The 21767-nt window shown below is 34.3% G+C and overlaps 1 protein-coding gene across 2 annotated transcripts in view; it reads right to left on the minus strand.

The window, feature by feature from the left end:
• The window catches only part of LOC110287097 (complement factor H), a 110411-nt gene that overhangs the window by 18586 nt on the left and 70058 nt on the right, over positions 1 to 21767 (minus strand). Inside the window, exons 10-20 of one of the 2 annotated variants that reach the window (XM_085841587.1) lie at positions 18537 to 18719; positions 17268 to 17444; positions 11506 to 11679; positions 10592 to 10774; positions 10326 to 10505; positions 7964 to 8140; positions 5339 to 5515; positions 4968 to 5177; positions 4216 to 4389; positions 3459 to 3635; positions 1466 to 1642 (exon numbers count right to left, since the gene is read on the minus strand). In XM_085841587.1, coding sequence (XP_085697713.1) covers positions 1466 to 1642; positions 3459 to 3635; positions 4216 to 4389; positions 4968 to 5177; positions 5339 to 5515; positions 7964 to 8140; positions 10326 to 10505; positions 10592 to 10774; positions 11506 to 11679; positions 17268 to 17444; positions 18537 to 18719 — 1989 coding nt within the window. Of the gene's footprint in view, positions 1 to 1465; positions 1643 to 3458; positions 3636 to 4215; positions 4390 to 4967; positions 5178 to 5338; positions 5516 to 7963; positions 8141 to 10325; positions 10506 to 10591; positions 10778 to 11505; positions 11680 to 17267; positions 17445 to 18536; positions 18720 to 21767 lie in introns of both variants that reach the window. The other variant, XM_085841585.1, reaches the window with a different exon arrangement.

Here is a 21767-nt window from a genome sequence, read left to right on the forward strand (position 1 = left end):
ATTGTGGGAGTCAGGGGGCATGGAGGACACCAGGAGAACCTAGCCCACTGAATTAACTAAGCAGAGTTCACATGTGCTCACAGTGACTGAAGCAGCAAAGAAGAGGAAGGCTTGGATCTGCACAAGGTCTTCTGTGTATACGTTATGGTGTTAGCATGGTGTTTTTGTGATATTCCTAACAGTGGGAGTGGTTGTACATCTGAGTATTTTGCCTGCTCTTGGGACACTTTTATTCCTGTTAGGTTGCCTTGTCCAGCCTCAATATGAGAGGATTTTTAACTTGTCTTATTGTATCTTGTGTTGTCATGCTTGGCTATTGTCTCTTGGAGGAATATTATTTTTAAAGGGAAGCAGAGGGCAGGGGATCTTGGGGAGAGGTGAAGTTTGAGGAAGTTGAGAGGATTGGAGGGAAAAGAAACTGTGTTCAGTTAAAAAAAAAAGATAGTTAAAAAAATCAACATCTTTTGTCATCAAAGAAATGCAAATCAAAACAACCATGAGCTTCCACTTTGCACCAACCAAAATGGCTTCTCAAGTCATTCAAATGACAGCACATGCTGTTCAGGATGTGGAGAAAGGGGAACGCTTCTCCATTGTTGGTGGGATTGTAAATTTACACAACCACTCTGCAAATTAATCTTGCGGTTCCTTAGAAAATTGGAAATCACTTTACCTCAAGACCCAGTTATACCATTCATGTGCATATAACCAAAAGATGTTCTACCATACCATAAGGACATACATGCTCCACTATGTTCATAATAGCCAAAAGCTGTAAACAACCCAGATATCTCACAACAGAAAAATAGATACAGAAAATATGGTTCATTTACACAATAGAATGATATTCAGCTATTCATAACTAGGATATCATAAATTTTCAGGCAAATTGACGAAACTAGAAAAAATCATCTTGACAAAGGTAACCTAGACACAAAAGGACATTAATGGTATATACTCACTGATAAGTGGCTATTAGCCCAAATGTACTGGGTACCCAAGATACACCCCACAGATCCTAAGAAGTTAAACAAGAGGGTAGGTCCAAATGAGGATCCCACTTAGAATGTGAAAGAAAATATTCACGGGAGGTAAAGGATGTGCATTACCTGTGTGGGAGAGGGGAAAGGAAGGGAAATGGGGGTGGGGCAGGATCAGGTATGGGGTGGAGCAGAAGAGAAACACATAGGGCCAGGAAAATAAATGGAACCCAGAAGATGCCAGAGACAGGGGATCAGGGCAGCCTCCATAAAGTCCCAGAGGCCCAGGATGGGGGAGGCTCCCAGGTCTCAATGTGGGTGACCTTAAGCAAAAGTGCTCTGGGAGGGGAGCACTGGGAAGGGATAACATTTGGGATTTAAATAAAATAAATTTTAGAAATTTTAAAATTACTTCTGTTTATTTTCACTAATGTACATTAAATAAATTACATTGTCAAAGAAACATTAGGAAAAATGATGCCTACCTCGGCACTTTGGTTTTTCTGTCCATATCCCATTTTCACACATCACTTCCACTTGCCCAAATAGTTCCAAAGGTTTATTACATTTATAACGTACTCTGTCTCCAGGTAGATATTTATCCTTGGTCCTTGTTACTATAGTAGCATTTGGCACATGTGGCGGATCCACACAGGAATTATCTAAAGAACAAAATAAAGTACCACTACCTATTTGCTCGTCTTGAGTGTCCAATTATTGCATAAGATTCCAAATATATTTATGACTTGGTGGCTGGATAAAGAAAATTTGCTACATTTATTTGCACACAAAAAAATGAAATCATGAATGTCACAGTGAAATGGTGGGAAATAGACTAAAATTCATCCTGAGTGAGGTAACTCAAAACAAAGAAGTCATACATGTATGTATTTGCTTATACACAGATATTAGCTGTAAAGTCAGGAAAGCCAAGTTACAATCCATATAAAAACAGTGGTTAGGTATAGCATAATGAACTGAGGCTAAGGTATTGTCTTCTTAGGATGGTAAAATAGAGTAGATAGTTATGGATGGCAGGAAGGGGAGAGAAAAGACAGAATACAGAGGAAAAACAAAAGTTAAGTGTCATTTGAGGGATATTATAAAAATATAATACAAATAAATAAATAAATAAATATTTATAAACATATACATATATATACACATATATACTCTTTATATGTATATGTATATTTATGTGTATATATATGTATATATGTGTGTACATATATGGAATATATGTATATTTATATGTATATATGTGTGTATATGTATATATGTACACACACACACACACACATATATATATATATATATATATATATATATATATATATATATATGAAATCTAAATGGAATCACCAAAAATGTGAAGAGACAGGGTTCCAATGGACATATCATGTTACCAATGAAGCTTTTAATGCTAGGATTAGGTTACATCAAATTAGATGAGTGCCAGAGGGGTCTCGTGGAACTCCAAAAGAACATAGTCAGGCTGTTGACAAGACTACAGATTGTACGCTACAACCTGAAGGCAAGGCTACATCGTGAAAGACAACACCTATGCATCTCACTGAACATAGGAAAATTACACTGGTGCCTACATAGGACCTTCACCCCTGAAGGCAACCATCTTTGGTATAGGAAGGTACTTTGCATACTGTCAAATATATTATGGCTTTCAGGTTAGTATTTTTATGGAATTCCTGAGTGTATAAAGTGGGGCTTTGTGTCTATTTAGTTTCTTATGCCTTTTCTTCTGCTGCTTTCCTTAAAATTACTTGTTTTGTCACCTCCCAGTGTATTTGTTTCTATTTTATTATTATTACTCCTTAGAAAACTATTTCCTTTCTTCTGAAATACTGAAAGTGTATAAATTAGATGAGACAGGAGGTGGAAAGAAAGTGGAACAAGTGGAGGGAAGAGAAAACATAATCAGAAATCATTGTATGAGAAATAAATCTATTTGCAATGTTAGAGAAAAAAAAGAACATTGATTTAAGAGTACCATAGTCATAAGAAAATGATGATCACATAAAATATCCTAATATAACAAACTTGATAAAATAAGATGTAAGCAAGATCGTTGGAAAGGTAATTATAGAAAAATGTATCAAAAATATTTAGAGACTACAGCACCTTCCAAACTGAGTCATACACAGATCTCTGCAAAGGCATTGTGGGAGGCTGACGGTCTCATCTCTAGATGTTTTCCTATTGAGGATGTCTATCATGTACTCCTCGGTGTTAATTTACATTTTTAAAACATGGTCCAAAGATAGTGATGCTGATGATTTTGAAAGTAAACTCTGAACACCATCATGCTATCAACTTAACCATTGGGTTTTCAATTCAGTGCTTTTATTATTTTTAATATAAACCAACTTGGTCACCCTTTAAAACTAATACCTGTACCCTTTTCAATTATGTCATCCTCAGACACTAAAATAAATACATCTTAAAAGCCCATCCAAATACCTTTGCATACTGGCTGTCCAATCCACCGGCTATTAACACATGTCACAGTGTCTGAGCCATTCATTTGATAAGGAGATTGACATTTGAATGTCACTTGTTCTCCTGTCCTATATGATTTTTTGTTCTTCCCTGTTATTATGGCATTTTCAATTGTGGGTAAAACGTTACAATCCGTTTCTGAAATAAAAGTTTGAACATATATGTTTTCAGAAAGTTGCAGAATATAAAATATATGGAATAGGTAGCTTCATAGAGAAAAATAAATATAGTAGGAGTTTTCCTGTTTTGACTTAGTTATATTGAATTCTTCCATACTTATGAAGATGAATAAGGTACATATAGAACTCTGATGATCAGAATTCCTGAGATTTTTACATTCAATTTTATCTCACATTTTTTCATGCTTATAGAGTATTTCTACTTTTGTTTTATCAAATGTAAGTTACTCATGATTATTATTTCAAACTTTTAGAGCATATGTAACTGCAGGAGCATTGCTGCTAAAACTGTCATTGTAGTGATGACCCTGTTTAGAAATCTGAGGATTCTGATATCTCAGACTTCATAGAACAAAAACAATTTAGTTAGGCTGAAAGATAAAACTATGTTTTTACCAGTACTGTATTCGACTTCCAGCATCCAGAACCATGCAGCAAAACCTTCTTATATGCTAGAATTAAGGCTTCATTTCTTACTTGTGCCACATAGAGATTGAATTAGATTATATGTTACACAAAGAATGATAATAAAACTATACTTATGCATTCTGGTGGGTCAGACCACTTTCCTCCTTCACATTTAATAAATGCTGGTCCATCAGTTCCAAAGCCTGTAGAACAATGGTATGTAACCTCTTCCCCATGTTGGTAACTCTCTAGCTCAAGAGAAACAGTACCACGAGGAATTGAAGGTGGAGGTCCACAAGGAAGTCCTGAAAAAGACACAAATGAGAGTAACATAGTTAAAGCATTCCTCATTGCACTAATACAGAAATTCACTTGTTTGTATTAGTTCTGTATATAACTGTACTAAAATGAAATGTTAACAAGCAAGATGTGCCATCATAAAAAAGGTGGAAAATGCTTCCTAATACCACATTCTGTTGTCTTGCATCTGTTAAACAACTAATTAATAATTATAAAGAATTAATGATTTCAGAAAATACCATATATTGTGGAATGGGTGGGAGGATAATATTCTGAGAAAAAACATTTTGGACTTTAATACTTGGTAGCAAATCAAAAAATACAATTCACAAGAGCTAATGAAGTCTACAGACTTTACATTATATCTAAAAATAGAAATGTGAAAGCGAAACTAGATTTAAATAGAAAGAGTACAATCAACTACAGCAGGATAGATTGAATTATGCAAGTACAAATATATGGTTAAAATATATAAATGTGTATACGTTCCGATCTAAATCATTCTGTCTCCTGCTTTGGATGAGAGTAGAATATTGGTAATGACTTGTTTAAAACTACTATTGTGTTTTCATGTCACTCTCACCAACACAACGAGGTGGAGTGCTCCATTTTCCCATGTAGCAGGTTATCCCATTTTCTTCAGATATCCTGAAACCATCATCACAGACATAGCTGAATGTAGTTCCATGTTCATGACTGCTGGACTCAATGGAATCTCTCCTTTCTTCTGAAGATCTGGATAAATTAATAGATCCATGTTCTATTGTAGGGGGCTGGGAACATGGAATTTTTTCTACATGAAGAAATAGCCAAGCAAAAATAAAAACTTACATTAGAAAATAAAAACACACTGTTTGAATTATGTGTCCAGAATATTTATAGTATGACCTTGTTTTTCAGTACCCATCCCATCATCTGAGTTCTAATGGTATACAGTAAGTCATAGCTACTGACCAATGCAGCGAGGTAATGACTGCCACCTTCCATCTTTGCACACCATTTCTTCTGAGTCCTGAGTTAGGTAATTGTCTTGGCAAAGAACAGATAATCTTTCTCCATCCAAGTATTTCACGGTAGTTTCAATCACTTGGGTATTTGGAATCTGCGGTGGAGGAGGGCAGGATGTTTTGCCTTTTCATAGAAAACATCAAAAATCATAGTTCTTTACTAAAGAGAGTATCTTACATTATGAGGTAATAATTTTTATTAAATAGTAATTTAGTTATGACCATGTAATTTTTGTCTATATTTTATATATCTCATTTGTATAGCAATTAAATATAGCAATTCTTCATCTCCTTTGAAATTTTTCTCATTCATTTTGAATTCAGTTTTATATTATTTTTATAAAACTTGCTCCAATTATTTCTAGCCTTTAAAATATCTTAACTGAATTATATACTTAAATATATTTTATTAAGTGTAAGCTAACATGAATATTTCTCCAGAGCTCACTATGAATATTTGTGATCTAATATGTTAGATTACGTTAAAAATCTTTATGAAATGTTTTACAAATAAAAGTTGATTAGTGAAAGTTGTCCTTGCATTTACTTATACTAATGTATATTATACTAATTATACTATAAGTATAATTATACTGATGACTTTTCTTATTGCTGTGATAAAATACCTGACAAAAGAAGCTTAGCAAGGAAGGAGGAGGAAGGAAGGAGAAAGAAAAGGAAAGACAGAGAGAAATAAAGAAAGAAGGAAGAAAATGATGGAGAGAAGAAACAAAGGAAGGAAGGAAAGAAGAGAAGATGGAAGGAAGGAAGAAAGAAGAGTTTATATTAGCTCATCATGTAGGGAAACAATGGCAGCCAAACTGTGAATCTGCTGCTCATATTGTATCTATAGTCAGAATACACAGTCATCTATCCCTTTGTATTATGTCAGAAATCCTGCCCATAAAATGTTGCCACCTACACATATAGTGGATCGTTCCTCCTCAGTTAACCTAAACTAGAATCGTCTTTACATACATGCTCAGAAGTGGTTTTCCTAGGAAGTTGCGGTCTCAGTCAGGTAGAAAATAAATATTAGGCATCACAATTGATAATCAATTTTACATTGACTCTTGGTCAATAAGAATATGGAGTATGACCAAAAGTAGTTTATATTATGTTGTTCAAAGTTTCAACTAACCTGGACATTCTATTTAACCTGAAGTAGCTAGAGATGTGAAAACTGATGGTTCACAAACAGGATAATATAGTGCTGGTATTAACACCCTTCTGACAAGTTTTTTCACTAAATTACTAAAAATCAAGACACCTCAGATTCATCCGTCAGATTCATCTCTCAGATTCAAAACATGGAAGGGTACTTTTATAACGGTTACTAATAATTTCATTCTTTTATTATATTTCTCCTTAAGTAGAGTGGAATTATTAGAAATAAATCAACACTGTGTAGTGAATACCTTTCTCCACCTTCTTTGAACAACTACCTAGCCATGCAGGAAAGAAAAACAATATCTTAATAGTACAATCAAAATCATAACAGCAATGATAAAATAACAGAGACAACATGGGTACTCCATTAACACACATGTAGAAGGTTTAATTTTGAAATGGCATAGAAATACTTTCTGTGAAGTTTAGTCTTTAAGAAACATTTAAAATATCAAATGAAGCAGGGCCTCCAAACAACAGTGATAATACAAATAGGGAAGCAGAAATAGTAGTAGAATGACTGACTCTGTTGCCTACTGACATGGACTGGAAGGTGTCAAATAAATTGGAATTTTCCAGGTAAACTGACTGTTAGAAGAGTTAAGTAAATTGTTAGGTCGACAGAGCACACAACCATACTGAATGACATGATGATTTAGCATAGGCATAGGAATGGCATAGCACATTTATTGTGATAAAATTATCATATGTAGTGGAGCGCTAAGAATAAGGGAACATATGACACATAGGTAAAGCCATGTTGATTATGTTTGTTTGTGTGTTTTACAATTCAATTCACTAACAAACATGAGACTGTAATTTCTAAATCAATTCCTAGATTAAAAACTATATTTCCAAAAAAAATGTGTTAGAATATGAATCTTCATATAGGGCAGGATATCTCAAACTCATGAAATCTCAAATGGGTGGTCACCTAACAAGATATGCATATTAATAATACCAACTGAAATATTAGTATCGATAGCGAAAATGCTATATGGCCATTCTCCTAAATGAAGAGCTTACAGGAAATTAATGGAGGTCTACACTGGAATAATGAGTCTTCTCTCTGGATGAGAGAGCCAACAAATAAGTAATCCAATCCCATGAACTTAGTCCTGAACTCATACCCATAGAAGAAACACTTAATGGACTCATCAGGTTTAATTTACATATACAAGTTTTATATATAATATATCAAGAAGAATTCATAAAATGGATATGAAATTGAAGGGATACAAGAAGAGTTGAGTTGGAGAAGGAAAAGTGAGAGGTAGAAATAATATAAATAGGATTTCACACATAATATTCTAGTAAAATTTTATTAAGGAAATAAATACACTACTACTATAGTTGAAAATGCTAGGACACTCAAGAGAAGACAGTGCCAATAAGCACTTACTTTTACAGTTTGGCTCAGGATCCCATTTTCCATTGATACAGATTGAGTGTTCATAGTCCTGCTTGTTTCTACATTTGTAATTCATGGTGGAGTTATGCTTAAATTCATTCCTTTTTTGTTTAATTGCTTCTATGTCAGTTGACTTCAGTACTCTACACTTCTCCAGTTGGTCTGTTGCTATATGAAAATATATTTCCATGAAAATAAAAACACATAATGAGTGAGTGAAGTACTACATTAAAATATACATACAGTAAATGTATTATGAAACTATGTCTTATTACACTAAATTCTGCCAACCAAAATGCTGAGATTCACCATGCAGAAGTGGCCTATGGTGTGGGAATGAGATATCATGTCCACTCTTTTATGTCTCAGCAAAAATTTGTGTCATGAAGGGACTTGGGTACTAGGCAACTACAAAAGCATAAAAGAAATCACTGTCTCAGATCTCTATATAAGATATGATTATGACATGATCAGGTCATGTCATAGCCTTAAAAGCTGAAAGTGTTCAAATTCATTACTCTCCCATTTTTTCATAATGGTAAATGTTAAAATTTTCAAAATTAAAATAAATGTGGGGATAGGATATAGAAATTTTCTACTTCACATTTCCTTTTTTGATTGATGTGACACAAGAAAAGAACATCTAAGTTATACTATATAGTATACAAATAATTCAAAAAATTTTATGAAGAATTGGTATAAGAAATTAGATGCTTATAGTCACCATCTATCTCCTTTATATTTCTCTCATATGAGTCTACGATAAATACTTACATATTCTAGATTATTCTATAAAATAGAAATATAAAGTTATAATAATAAATTGTTCTAGTCATGTTATGAGTTAAGTAAGTACAATATATTTGTTTTTTTCATATGTTATGTATTTTAATTAGTTGGTGAAAATGAGAGACTGCTCTGAATTTGATATTTCAGTACAGGCCCTGGATAACATTTATTAATAATTTGAATCTAGAGTGAAATAAACATAGTGCAAATAAAAGTAAATAATTCGAACAAATTGTGTAACATTTAAAATGTTGACGAGACTGCTGCGAGAACTAAACGTCCCTGAGAATTAGCCCCTTCCTAAAAATTGGTCTACAAAGGACAGAAACTGATGTTCTGTGAAGGAAAAGAAGGTCAAAGGGACATGGTGACTATGTGGTTGATTTGCTTCTCAGTCATCAAGAGAAAGCTAAGGATATGCAAAAAGGTAATGTATACTGTCAAGGTAAAAATACTTGAATCATAACATTAAGTTTGTAGCCCAGAAAGACATAACTGGAGAGAGTCATATTAAGGTGGCTATAGGCAGATTAAGCAAATTAAACCTCTGACATCTGAACGACTAATAAAGTAGAATATAGAAAAATAAATATAGAATAATATAAAAAAGAATTAAAATTTTATATGATATTCTGTCTGATCTTTCTCCATATGAAACAAGCTGCTAAACAGTTTTAAAGCAGTGATGAAGATGACTTTGACAAAATGTGTTTGTTGAGCAAAAATTTATTAGGATTAATATGCAGTAGTGGTATCTGTTTACATGACAAATTAGTACGAAGTTTGGGTGTCTGAGCTTGGAGAACCAGTATAGGTGCTATAGCCAAAGGAGCTCTATGTTCCCCTGGCATTAATGAATACCCCAAACTCCAATCAATCGTAAAGACTGGACACCAGGGACCGTGCTTCAAAAATGACCAAGATCATGCTAAGAAAACCTTCCATTTCAGACGAAAGAGAATGTAGACACCAAGATGCTTTCAGCTAGTCATTAAGATTGAATCACCAAAAGAATATGGGGAATCAGTGCAGAAGTGATATATGGGACAACGCTTCCCATCCAGTCCCTGAGTTCTACATCTGATAGCAGGGAGGATGGTCCTAGCTCCAGCACATGGACTTTAGAATGCAGCCTGTAGAATAAACACAAGCATTATAGCTGTACTTAGGGAAGAAATGGGAATAGGAAACGGGTGATTAGCTGACTTTATTTCTTAGCTTTTCAAGACTTGAGAGGAGAGTCTCATACAATAAAGGAAATGATATTTTTGTGCCATAGTCATATCTACTTGTGTGTTAATATTCACATTTCAGTCCCATGAAAATTCATAATTAACAACTAGATTTATCTTAAGGTAGTGAACAAAATTTTATAGATTATATTAATTATTTCTGTTCTTTTGTAAAAATACATCAAATTATAAACAACAAAAGTTTGGATTCATATTATTTAAGACTAGATATTTCCAAAAAGACTACTAACTTCAAAAGTATACAGTAGTAAATATTTCTACAATACAAATATTAAACTTTATAAAGTATCATTTTATGCACACATACTTACCAACACATTTAGGAAGCTGGGTCCACTTTCCACTAATGCAAGAAACTGACCCATGTCCAATCATTGTGAAGGTTTCTTCACAAGTGAACTCCACTGAATCTCCATGGTGGTAGGGAGGGACGAAAAACTTGACAGAGCCATGTTCAAGTTGAGGAATGTCTCCACATATTCTCTCCTCCTCTGTAGATGTTTCACAAAAATGTATTTTTGATAAATGCACCACTTCAAATACAAAATATCTTTGAAGTATTGATGTTTTTACTTACCAACACATACAGGCAAGGTTGTCCACTTCCCATCAACACACTGGATTTTATTGGGTCCCTTAAGTAGGAATCTAGGTTTGCAATTATATACCACCACCTCACCATGGCTGTATTCAAGTCTTTTTGTTTCATTAATTTCCCCATTAAGAATTTCAAGAGGTGGTGCACATGATGCTACTTGACCTGCTGCAGAAATACTGTATAAATATAAATGAAAATGTCCATCTTACAGTCTAAATTTTAGTAAATGGAGAAATTTAAAGTTTACTCACCATATCACTTTTTATAAATCTTTTCTAAGTTAATGGTATTTACACTAGATTTACACTTCACAGCTATAATACATTTGTTGAAATAGTATTGCAAATGTATTGAAGGTGGAAGAATTTTTGGTAAACCTGACAGCTTGAAGATACATGAAAATCATTCAGTAATTGTTGTGTGGATTATAATGATTTTCACATTGACTGGTACTATTTTATCATACAGTTATCACATTGTAGAAAACATCAGCAGTATACCTATTATCTATTTTAATTTGTTTAATACCTGGTGTTGAATTAATTAAAATCTGCTTTTGCATGTTTGGGCATATTCTATGCAATATGAGGGAAGGAATATGCTATAAAAGCACCAGCTCTAATGATAATGCTGACAAAATGAAAGAAACCTCTTCAGTCTCAGGCATCATGTCTGCATGCGTAAACACATTGATAACACATTTAAAGGAACAAGTTAGCTTGGCTTAAGCTCATAAATATGTGGCTGTGTATCAGTCACATAAAACATATCTTTCTTGGATGTCAATTTCCCTGAAGATTTTAATGTTATAGACATACTGGATAAATTGGGAACATGAAAGAAGAAAAATAAACTTCTGATCCTAATTCATCAAATATGAAACACATACTGACCTTTACATATAGGGAAACTAGGAGACCATCCAAAGTGGTAGCATTGCACTGAATCTGGCCCAACTCTGTATCCTGAACGGCAGGAGAATTCCAACAAATCTCCAACTCTGTATTTTTCTTTTTTGGGAGAAACGACTAGTTTTGGGTCTAGAGTGGGAATGCTGCATTCTCTTTCTTGAAAAGCAAGATAATTAGAATATACAATTAATCACTGATAGGTAGGTTTATCTATTTCATGTACATTCACAAGGAAATTCAGTAACCCTTTTCCTTACCAAAAAAAAAAAAAAATTTGCATACTAGCACTAATATAGCCTCTAAATCAATATGGTATTCTCAGAATTATTAGAAAGTGTAATATGTTAATGTCAAAACTGATTTTAAAACATCAACTTACTTTCACTGGATCTAATTTGCTGCAGATAAATATTAATATGAAAGTAATAACTTTCCTATTCTTACAACATAAATTTGTTTCCCTCAGATTTGAAATTAGTGTCATACAATTTCTAAGACATATTAAAATAATTTCAGTTTAATTTGTGGGAATGACCAACCAATGATTGGTTCAGGTTTTTTTTCTTCCAATGTTTTATTAGGTATTTACTTCATTTACATTTCAAATGCTATCCTGAAAGTCCCCTATACCCTCCTCCCCATTGGTTCAGTTTAAGAACCATGCAGTGTTCCCAGCACTCGGGAGGCAGAGGCAGGCGGATTTCTGAGTTCGAGGCCAGCCTGGTCTACAAAGTGAGTGCCAGGACAGCCAGGGCTACACAGAGAAACCCTGTCTCGAAAAAAAAAAAAAAAAAAAAAAAAAAAAAAGAACCATGCAGTGAGAGACAGCCATGTCTGACACTACCTTGAAGGCCAGCAATCAGAGGCTGCATAGTTTAAAAACCTAGATGCCCCACAACTGAGGAATGCATAAAAATGTAGTATATTTATAAAATGATATATTACACAAGTTGTTTAAAAAATGTCATCATGAAACTTGCAGGAAAATGATGGAACTAGAAAAAAAAAAAAAAACTATCCTGAGTGATGCAACCAGACCTGGAAAGACAAAAATTATATGAACGCTTAAGTAGTTATTAAAGATTAAGTAAAGGATAATCATGCTACAGTCCACAGACCAAGTGAGGCTAAGTAAGAAGGTGCATTAAGTAAGAAGGAGAACCCCATGGGAAGCGGCAATAGAATGAGTTTTGTGGGTGAACTGGGGACAGCAGGGAAATATGGTCCACAGAATGAACTAAGGAGGAATCATAGAGGCTACAGAGACTGGAGCTGCAATCAAAGAGCCTGCATGTGTCTGTGCTCCGTCCTCTGCATACAAACTGTTGTTTATCTTGGGCATTTTGTGGGACTCCTAATAGGGTGAATGGGAAATGTCTCTAATTCTTTTGCCTGCTCTTGAGACCAATATACTACTTGGTTGCTTCATCCAGCCTTGAAATGAGTGTTTTTGTCTAGTCTTATTGCATCTTGTTATGCCATGTTTGGTGGATATCAGTGAGTCGCATGCACTTTTCTGTAAGGGGAAGGGAGGAACAGTGAGTCTGGTGAGAAGGGAACGTGGAAACTGGGAGGAGTTGAGAGAAGGGAGGCTGCAGTTGGGGTATATTGTAAGAGAGAAGAATAAGTAAAAATAAAAATAAACAAAAGTAACAAAAACAAAAGAAAAGACGTTTGGGTAGTTAGAATTCCTGTTGTAAGATAGCTAACAGTTTGTTTTTTGCTTTTGTGAGACAGGGATGAAGTGGTCGTTTTACTAGTGTACAATGGTAAAGATGGACAATTGGGAGTAAAACACTTTCTTTTTTTCAGCTGTAGATTCCGTAGATAATTGTAATGCACACCTTTTGGTATCCAACTTTATAAACGCCTCGTTTAACCCCTTTCTGTGCTGCTATCAATAAGAATAAATTAATTTAATCTAAACTTTAATTGAGTCAAAGTGTGTGCTCTTTCCCAGTGGAAAAAATGAATGTCACAATCCAACCAGCTATAATTATTGTTTGATTTGTTCTATCTTATTTATGTATTTTTGTTTCTTTTATTCAAATTATTTAATAAGTATACCATAATACTGTCTTAAAGTGAAAAAAAATCATTCCTCAGTTACTGTATTTATACAGAGTATGTCAGTCCATAAATTATGTCTGTTATACCCGTGTGTGTGTGTGTGAGTGTGTGTGTGTGTGTGTGTGTGTGTGTGTGTGTGTGTGTAATGTAACACTATCTAATCATATCAGTTTGCATTGCCATCTCAGTCACTCCATTTCCTCTCCTCTAATTCACATTTCCTGACTGGCCTGGAGACATTGAAAGTCCATGGGAAATTTTTGGGTAACAGTTTCTTTGAGATTAAAATACTCCATCCTTCTGGGAAGCCCCTTAAGCAGGGAGGTAAACAATTCAAAATAGCTTCAGGGAGTCCCTGAAACTGAGCAGATTCAGCAGGCTCCTCCCTACCAGAGTAACCAAGATATTAAGATTGCTGAGAATCACTCAGACAAGCAAAGCTGAAAGGAAGGAGCCTAGACCACCCTAGATACAAAAAAATAGATTGACATCATACCAACTTCCCAGAAGAAGCAGGGTCCTACCCAGATCTGGAAGGTACGTAAAACAGCTGAATCACTTGGAAAAAAAAACAAAAAAACAAACAGTCTTCAACCTATTGTGTTGCCTACAAGTTATGTAATATGCTCATCTGTGTTTTTGTGAGCTGTCAGCCATAATGGGTAGGCTTTGGGGATGTAGCTGTCTATGAGTCATTTATTTTCCTATAAGAAATCCCTCCTCCATATTTCTGAAATTAATAAAATTAATAAGATTAATAAAATTCTCAAGAGGCAAAAAGCAGGAGGAGCTATTCCATCTTTTACTCTACACTCTATTTTAAGCTCTTGTCCATGGAGAAAACTGTTGTCCTTGGAGAAAGCTGCTGTGCTTGGAGTAATATGGCCGCCATTCTTGGGCTCTGGGAAAGAGACCACCAAGAATTCCAAGCAGACTTAGATAGACATAACATCTATGGCCAGCTTGCGGCAACAGGATAAGATGGTCATAATAGCAGCATAAGTTAAGAAAACATGAATCATTCCCAAGACAAGCTGCCCCATTTTGGATGTGTGTTATTTCCCTGACGATATCAGTTTGAATGTTAACATTCCTTTACCCATTTACCCAATCATGTCATGCCAAGGCTTGAATGCCACAGCTTGCAATTTTTTCCCTATACAAACCCTAAGCCCCTAGATCTGAGTGTCACTCTCCTTCTTATTCTATCAGAAAAATTTGTAGCCCAAGCTCAAGCTTGAATAAAGACGTTCATGGGCAAAGATGTTCATGGGCTTGCATTGGAGTTGTGGTTCCTGGTTGTCTCTTTGATTTTTGTTTTTTGTTTGTTTGTTTGTTTGTTTGTTTGTGTTTTCCAGTCTGGGCACAACTAAAGGTTCTTCAAGTTGGAATTTGGTGGTATCTGTACATTGGTGTGTCATGGGTTCCCTATCTTGGGTAGGTAGATGCTTGTATATTGCCTCATGGGAAAAATTCTCACACATGAAAATGGTAAATAAATAATTTCATATTATATTTTATTTTACATTTGACATGTTAGTCTTGACCCTCAGGCAAAGTACTGTGTCATGGAACTAATATCCCTTTCCTTACATTCTATTTTAGTATTGTATTGTAGAAAGTCCTGATTTCATAATCTTGAACTGCTTATAATCAGAGAGAAACTAATGATCACCAATTGTTTAGTTTGATTTTTTTTTAAATATGTAAGTCACTTGTTGCTGTTTGTCTGTTTATGAGATATATTCATTTAGAGTAAAAGTTCTGAGCTCATTTCCAGGTTTAAAACCTACCCAAACCTACTAATCCTTCAATCAGAAATCCCACTAATCCCTGAGCATGAATATCCACCAATCCCTGGGTTCATCTTGAAATCTCACCATTCCCCACCCTGGAAAAGTTCATCCTCTTAAACTCACACTATCAACCCCCTCCAGACCCCTGCCCCCACACAAATCATATATTTACCTGCCTCCTACTCAGTTTTCTGCAGCACTTTGGCCAAGCAGAGGCAGCCACTCCCTTACTGTAAGCCCCTTGAGGTCAGACAAGTGACCAAGCCCCACCTCCAAACTACTATAATGGCTATGTCCCTTGAGATGCTAATGGCCAAGTTCCTTCCTACAGGGGAGAAAAGGACCCAAGATGAGCTCAAAATCTCATTAATCAATGAGCTTGTTCCAAGACCTGGTTAAAAAACAAAAACAAAACAAAACAAAAAACAAACACAAAAAAACAAAAATAAAAACAAAAACAAGACAAAAACCCACCAATCCCAAGTTGCCCTTAAAAGCATATGCAACTCCTAGGCCCCCAAAATATCCTATACAAATCAAACTCCTGCTCTCTTTGCTGCTTCACTCTGGAGCAGACACAGTTTTCTCATGTCTTTTCTAATAAAGTTCTTGTGTGAGGTTTGTTATTTGTGCTATGAATGTGCTTTTTCTTAGCTCCATGCTGCCAGTGTACCTTTCCCTTCAGTGCTATCACACCTGCACTGGGAAACTCAGAGCTTCAGCACCTCCACTGGGGAAGCATTTCCTTTCAGAGCTGTAACACAATTCCTATATAACCCAGACTGGCTTGGATTTCAAAAATGTCCACTTCTACCTATCAAGACATTTTGACAGGGGTAGAAATCCACATTTGAGTGGACCCTTGAATCTGCAAATCAAATTTCTCAGTATCTTCTACTAGTCTTTTTAAAAATATATGTTTTTCATTTGTATTGTTATTTATCCTCTACCCTCACACTGTTTAAGTTTTTTTTATATCTTTTTTCTTTTCTTTTTAAGGATTTATTTACTTTATGTATGATTGCCTTATCTGTATAGACACCTGCATACTGGAAGAGGGCATCAGAACTCATTATAGGTCATTGTGAGCCATCATGTGGTTGCTGGGAATTGAACTCATAAACTCTAGAAGAACAGCCCATGATCTTAACTACTGAGCCATCTCCCTAGCCCTCAAGTTTTCATGTCCTGGCTTCATACTTCAGTTCATAATTTTGATAGGGAGACCTAGTCTATATAATTAAGAACTTGAATAATAAAAGAATTGTCCTCTAATAAAAGATACATGATATACCCAGGCCACACAAAGGAATCATTAATTTAATGAAATTTTGGGTTTGGTTGCTTTTGAAAACAGAACTTAGTATGTAGTCCAATATACTCTCAAATTTAAAATTTCTTGATCCAGGGTCCTAATTGTTAGAATAATAACCTGATGGCATATACAACTAATAAATATATTATTTAAAAACAGATTATTATGTCAGAATGATGGCTGTCAGTGAGAGTGCTTGCCTCTAAGCCTGAAATTCTGAGTTCAATCCCTCAGACACATATGATAAAAAGAAAGAGCTGACTCCCACAGGTTCTCCGACACCTTCATGTATAATGCAGTATACACACCTCCATAAATACACACATATATGCATGTATACACACAGGATAAATAAATGAATGTAATTAAATAATATGTGCAAATATAAACATCATTGGCTTTCAAAACAGTCCTTTTTCATAGGTTATATTAAATCATAAGAAAGATTCTAGGAATTTCTATTTCTAGCATATAAATTTTTTTTCTTAAAAAATCTAATCCAGAGAAAATAGTGATTACCAAAAAAAAAAAAAAAAAAAAAAAAAAAAGAAAATAGTGCTTACCATAACATGAGGTTTTATTAGACCATCCATAATAAGTACATGTTATAGAGCCTTTGGTATGTTTATATTCATTTTCATATCCAACGCGACATTCATAGTCTAATTTGTCATTGAGCTTAAACCATGTCCTGGTATTCTTAGTTACAGAATTCTCAAATACAGGCCGTTCACAAGACTCTAATGTAAAATAAAAGATAATTTTATTTCAAATATGTCAATAGCCAATATGAGTAATTAGCATAAGAACAAAAGTCTTTATAGATTAATATATGATAACAAATTAAATACAGTATTGAAGGAAACTAAGGACACCAACAATAATATATCTTATTGAAAGTTATTAAAATGAAAGATACAATTTTATATAGCATTGATATTCTTTCTTAAACATTTATAAAATATTATTTTAGAAATAGTTTCTTAGCTAATTTTTCATATACTTATTGCACACTCCAAAAGACCAGTGAAAATGTATATTTTAGGGGAATATGATAGCCTTTTGTGAATTAACATCCTATATTTAGTAATTAAAATTACTCATAAAATAGAGAAATAGATTAGCTGAACTTAAAACAGGTATTATATCAAGGGTTTAATTTTTAGCAGTAAAAATAATCCAATAAATCCATGTCAATTACAACTTAATATAAATGAATATTACATGGGTATAATTTTAATTGCCTTTTCTTTAATAAGATCTTGTAAAATTACAGTGGCTGAAAAAATATTAGTTATTATAAAATTAGTGAATATCTTAAATCAACCTATCATTTGAGTTATGTTGAATACTTCTTGAAAAATAGCACTGGGTATTGTTCTAATGAATAAGATTAGATGAACTAATTGTTGATCCTAGAAAATATTCATTAACTGAATGTTCCAAAACAAGGGAATGTTTCCAAACACCAAAATTTGCTGGTACCTGGAAGCATTTATCAAAATATTTAAAAGATCTTTGAAGAGGGAGATGTTCTGACATGGACCTTAGCTCACAGTATCAAATACATATTACAAGTACATCACACTTTCAGGGAGTTGCAGCTCTTCAAAGATTTCTTCACTAGATTTAAAACTATAGGATATTTTAAAGTATTGAAAATGCAAATGAAAGGATACTCTAAAATGCAGGAATAAGTCAAAATAGAAAAAAAATGGTGTATATTTTTTCTTGAAGTTTACAAATTAAAAATAAGAGCCATATAAAAGGAGAATAAAATTAAACTGCTATGCATCATCAGTATAACTGAAGGAATATAATAAAATACTCACTAATGCATGAGGGTTGAGGTGACCATCCATTCTGAAGGCAAGTTATTGATCCTGATGTTTCTCCAGTATTTGTCACATATCCCTGCTTACATCTATAGGATGTTACTCTATTTAGAGCATATGTATGAACAGATTCTGAAAAAAACCCATTCTCAATTTCTGTATCTGAATCTGAACATGTCTCTAAAAGGGTAAAGAGTAAGGAAAAAAGTGAGGGTATGCACAGCTGCTTAAGGATTTACAATATTAAAAATTACAAAAGTAGCCATTAGTCATTTGTACGTGAAAACCTGAAATAATCAAAATCATTCGCATTACTAGGCCACAAAAAATAAAAATGAACAACAACAAACCTTAAGGTACATCATCATAGTCATCTGAGAATGTTTTTTTCCTAACAAAGTAAAATTTATATATTTATTTATTTATACTTATAGTATATCCTAAAATATGCTTAAGTTTTTGTCCAAATGAATCCACAATCTTACAGATTGTCAGAACTCTGGACAATGTCTCTCTCTCTCTCTCTCTCTCTCTCTCTCTCTCTCTCTCTCTCTTTCTTTCTTTCTTCATTCATTCTTTTTTTATTATTATATCTAACTACACTGTAGCTGTCTTCAGACACACCAGAAGAGGACGTCAGATCTCATTATGGATGTTTGTGAGCCACAATGTGTTTGCTGGAATTTGAACTCAGGACCTTTAGAAGAGCAGTCAGTGCTCTTAACTACTGAGCCATCTCTCCAGCCCTCATTCATTCTTTTATTTCTTCTTTCAGCTTAAGAAAAATTGAATCAGTAAGGAACCTAGAACTCATTTATTCCATTGGGGTTCCTGGAGTTGAACAATGATCTTAGAAAACATATCCAAAGTTACTACAGACTCCAGGATCAATAATTTCAAGAGTCATTGTAGATGCATGCCTAAAGTAGAATGGTTGTTCAAAGATTAGGAAAAATAATGTGATTTTATTGTTGTAAAAGAATATAATAAAAGCATAAAGAAACAAAAATAAAATAGAGTAGTAGACTCAAACAATAAGGCAACATATTTCAGTAAAAATTAGCAATGTCACATTGTACAAAACGAGGAACACTGGACTAAAATTCCAGAGTAGGAAGAGATTTATGATGTTCATTATAGAGGTGCATTTGTGTAAAAGAGAATTTTTCAGAAAATAGCAAAATGAGAACTAAAGAAGAAAAAAATGGGTATTTTACTGAATTTAAGAAACAAATATTACTTTGCTCAAAAAGATTGGAGTCACTGGAATTGTGGCATAGAAAAGCAAAAACAGAGAAAATATGGAGCAGAATTCTTCATTTCTCAGTAGTCATCCTCTATCTCAACTGGCCAAATGTCAGCACAATAGCACATAACAAGACACTCTGATGGGGAATATGAGAAGAAAAACTACCCCAAAAATTAAGGTCAAAGTTTCCCAGAACACCAACTATTCAAGATATTCAAAATGGAAGATAGTAAAGATTCCTTTAATCACCACAATCCTTTAGAAAGACATCCCCCTGAAGCATTTTACTGATATTCTGAACACCCAAGTTGTACCAAAAAAGGTCGCCAAACCAATCTAAATAATTTCAAATAGAAATCAATCAAACTCAGTATTCCTATTCTGCAATTTTCCAACCCCAACCGCTAGCAGTAAGTTTTCCCAGAGCACTGCTATTTTATTCAAGAGATTGTGGGGGAGGTGAATGAAAATACATAAATTTGTGGCAGCAATTTATTCCCCCACCCAAAAAAAATTACAGACACTCATTTGTTAATGTTCACCCATTATATACAAGTATCAATAAGATAGCTACATACAAAAATCTGTGGAATGAAAACAAAAATCTGGGTGCACTCAATATTCATATAGATAAGGAGCACAGACCTATGTCAGCAACCTGAGACACTTCAGAGGTTAGATATGGCCCCCTGGTTGAAGGATGGGGCCACCTCCCCATATCTAAAATTCTAATCCAGAATTGCTCCTATTTAAAGGAAATACAGGGACAAAGAATAGAACAAAGAATGAAGGAAAGGTCATTTAGAGACTGCCACACTTGGGGATCCATCCAACATGTAGCCACCAAACCCAGACACTATAGTAGATGCCAAGAATTGCTTGCTAACAGGAGCCTGATACAGTTGTCTCCGGAGAAGCTCTGCCAGAACCTGATGAATAAAGATGTGGATACCCAGAGCCAAACTTGAGACTGAGCACAGGGTCTCCAAAGGATGAGTTAGAGAAAGGGTTTGTCCTTCCCTCAATTTCTTTACGAGACTTATTCACCTCTTCTTTTTGGACCACGATTGTCTTCATAAAGTAGGTTTTATTGTCATTTTCTCGAGCTTCAGTTGTTTTGGAATACTGAGGACTTGATCAATTAGGATACATTGGCTCTTGTAGAAACATGTTGCCCTATTTGTTGTTGGTTGTGTTCTTATACTGGTTTATAAACATCTATGTTTAGAATGAATTTTATCTCTAGATGTTGATTTCTAGGTTTATGGTTGTTTGTTTTTTCCCCCCTCTGGTATCTGTTTCTTCAGTGTTCTTTGGATCTCTGTGGATGATTGAGCATGGGGCCTCCACCAGAGATGGAAGATAGACTTCTGTTGGCCTGTGTGGACTCTGATCTGGTACATATTCATTTTCTGAGTTGGAGGTTGGTCTTCTGGTAGGAATGACCTATAGTGGGTGAATGGGTATCTGGCTGAGGGAAGCAAGAGAGAAGAAAAGGTTTGTGGGTGGCTGGACTACTGGTCTACTGGTAATCATAGGCTGTGCATCATGTTTCTAACTTAATTTCATTTCTTTCAGTAGCATGTATGTATTGTTCGTCTAAATTATAGCTTGTATAGTAACTGAATTTTATTTGAAAGATAGATGTATATAGATCTATAACAATAAAGCTATTTATACAATTAGAGGACTATTTTGACTATTTTAAAATGTGTTAAATAGTGGTCTATTTGTGAAAATTTGAATGTAAGTTATTAAATTTTATAAAGAATTTATTAGAAAAATTTCTACAACTTAAACTAATAAGTGCGATGACATTGTGTATGATTCAGTCTAATAATCTAGCCTATGGTTTACAAGTATGGTTGGGATATTTTGCACCCATGACAGCAGTGAGCAAGGCTTCCAGTTGAATTGTTGAATGAATACCTTAAGGAATGTCAAGGAATCAAAAAAAGAAAAGTTGAAGGGAAAAATGT

This window comes from Mus caroli, unplaced genomic scaffold, assembly GCF_978045245.1.
Source record: "Mus caroli unplaced genomic scaffold, Mus_caroli_1 scaffold_1, whole genome shotgun sequence".
Lineage (NCBI taxonomy): Eukaryota > Metazoa > Chordata > Mammalia > Rodentia > Muridae > Mus > Mus caroli.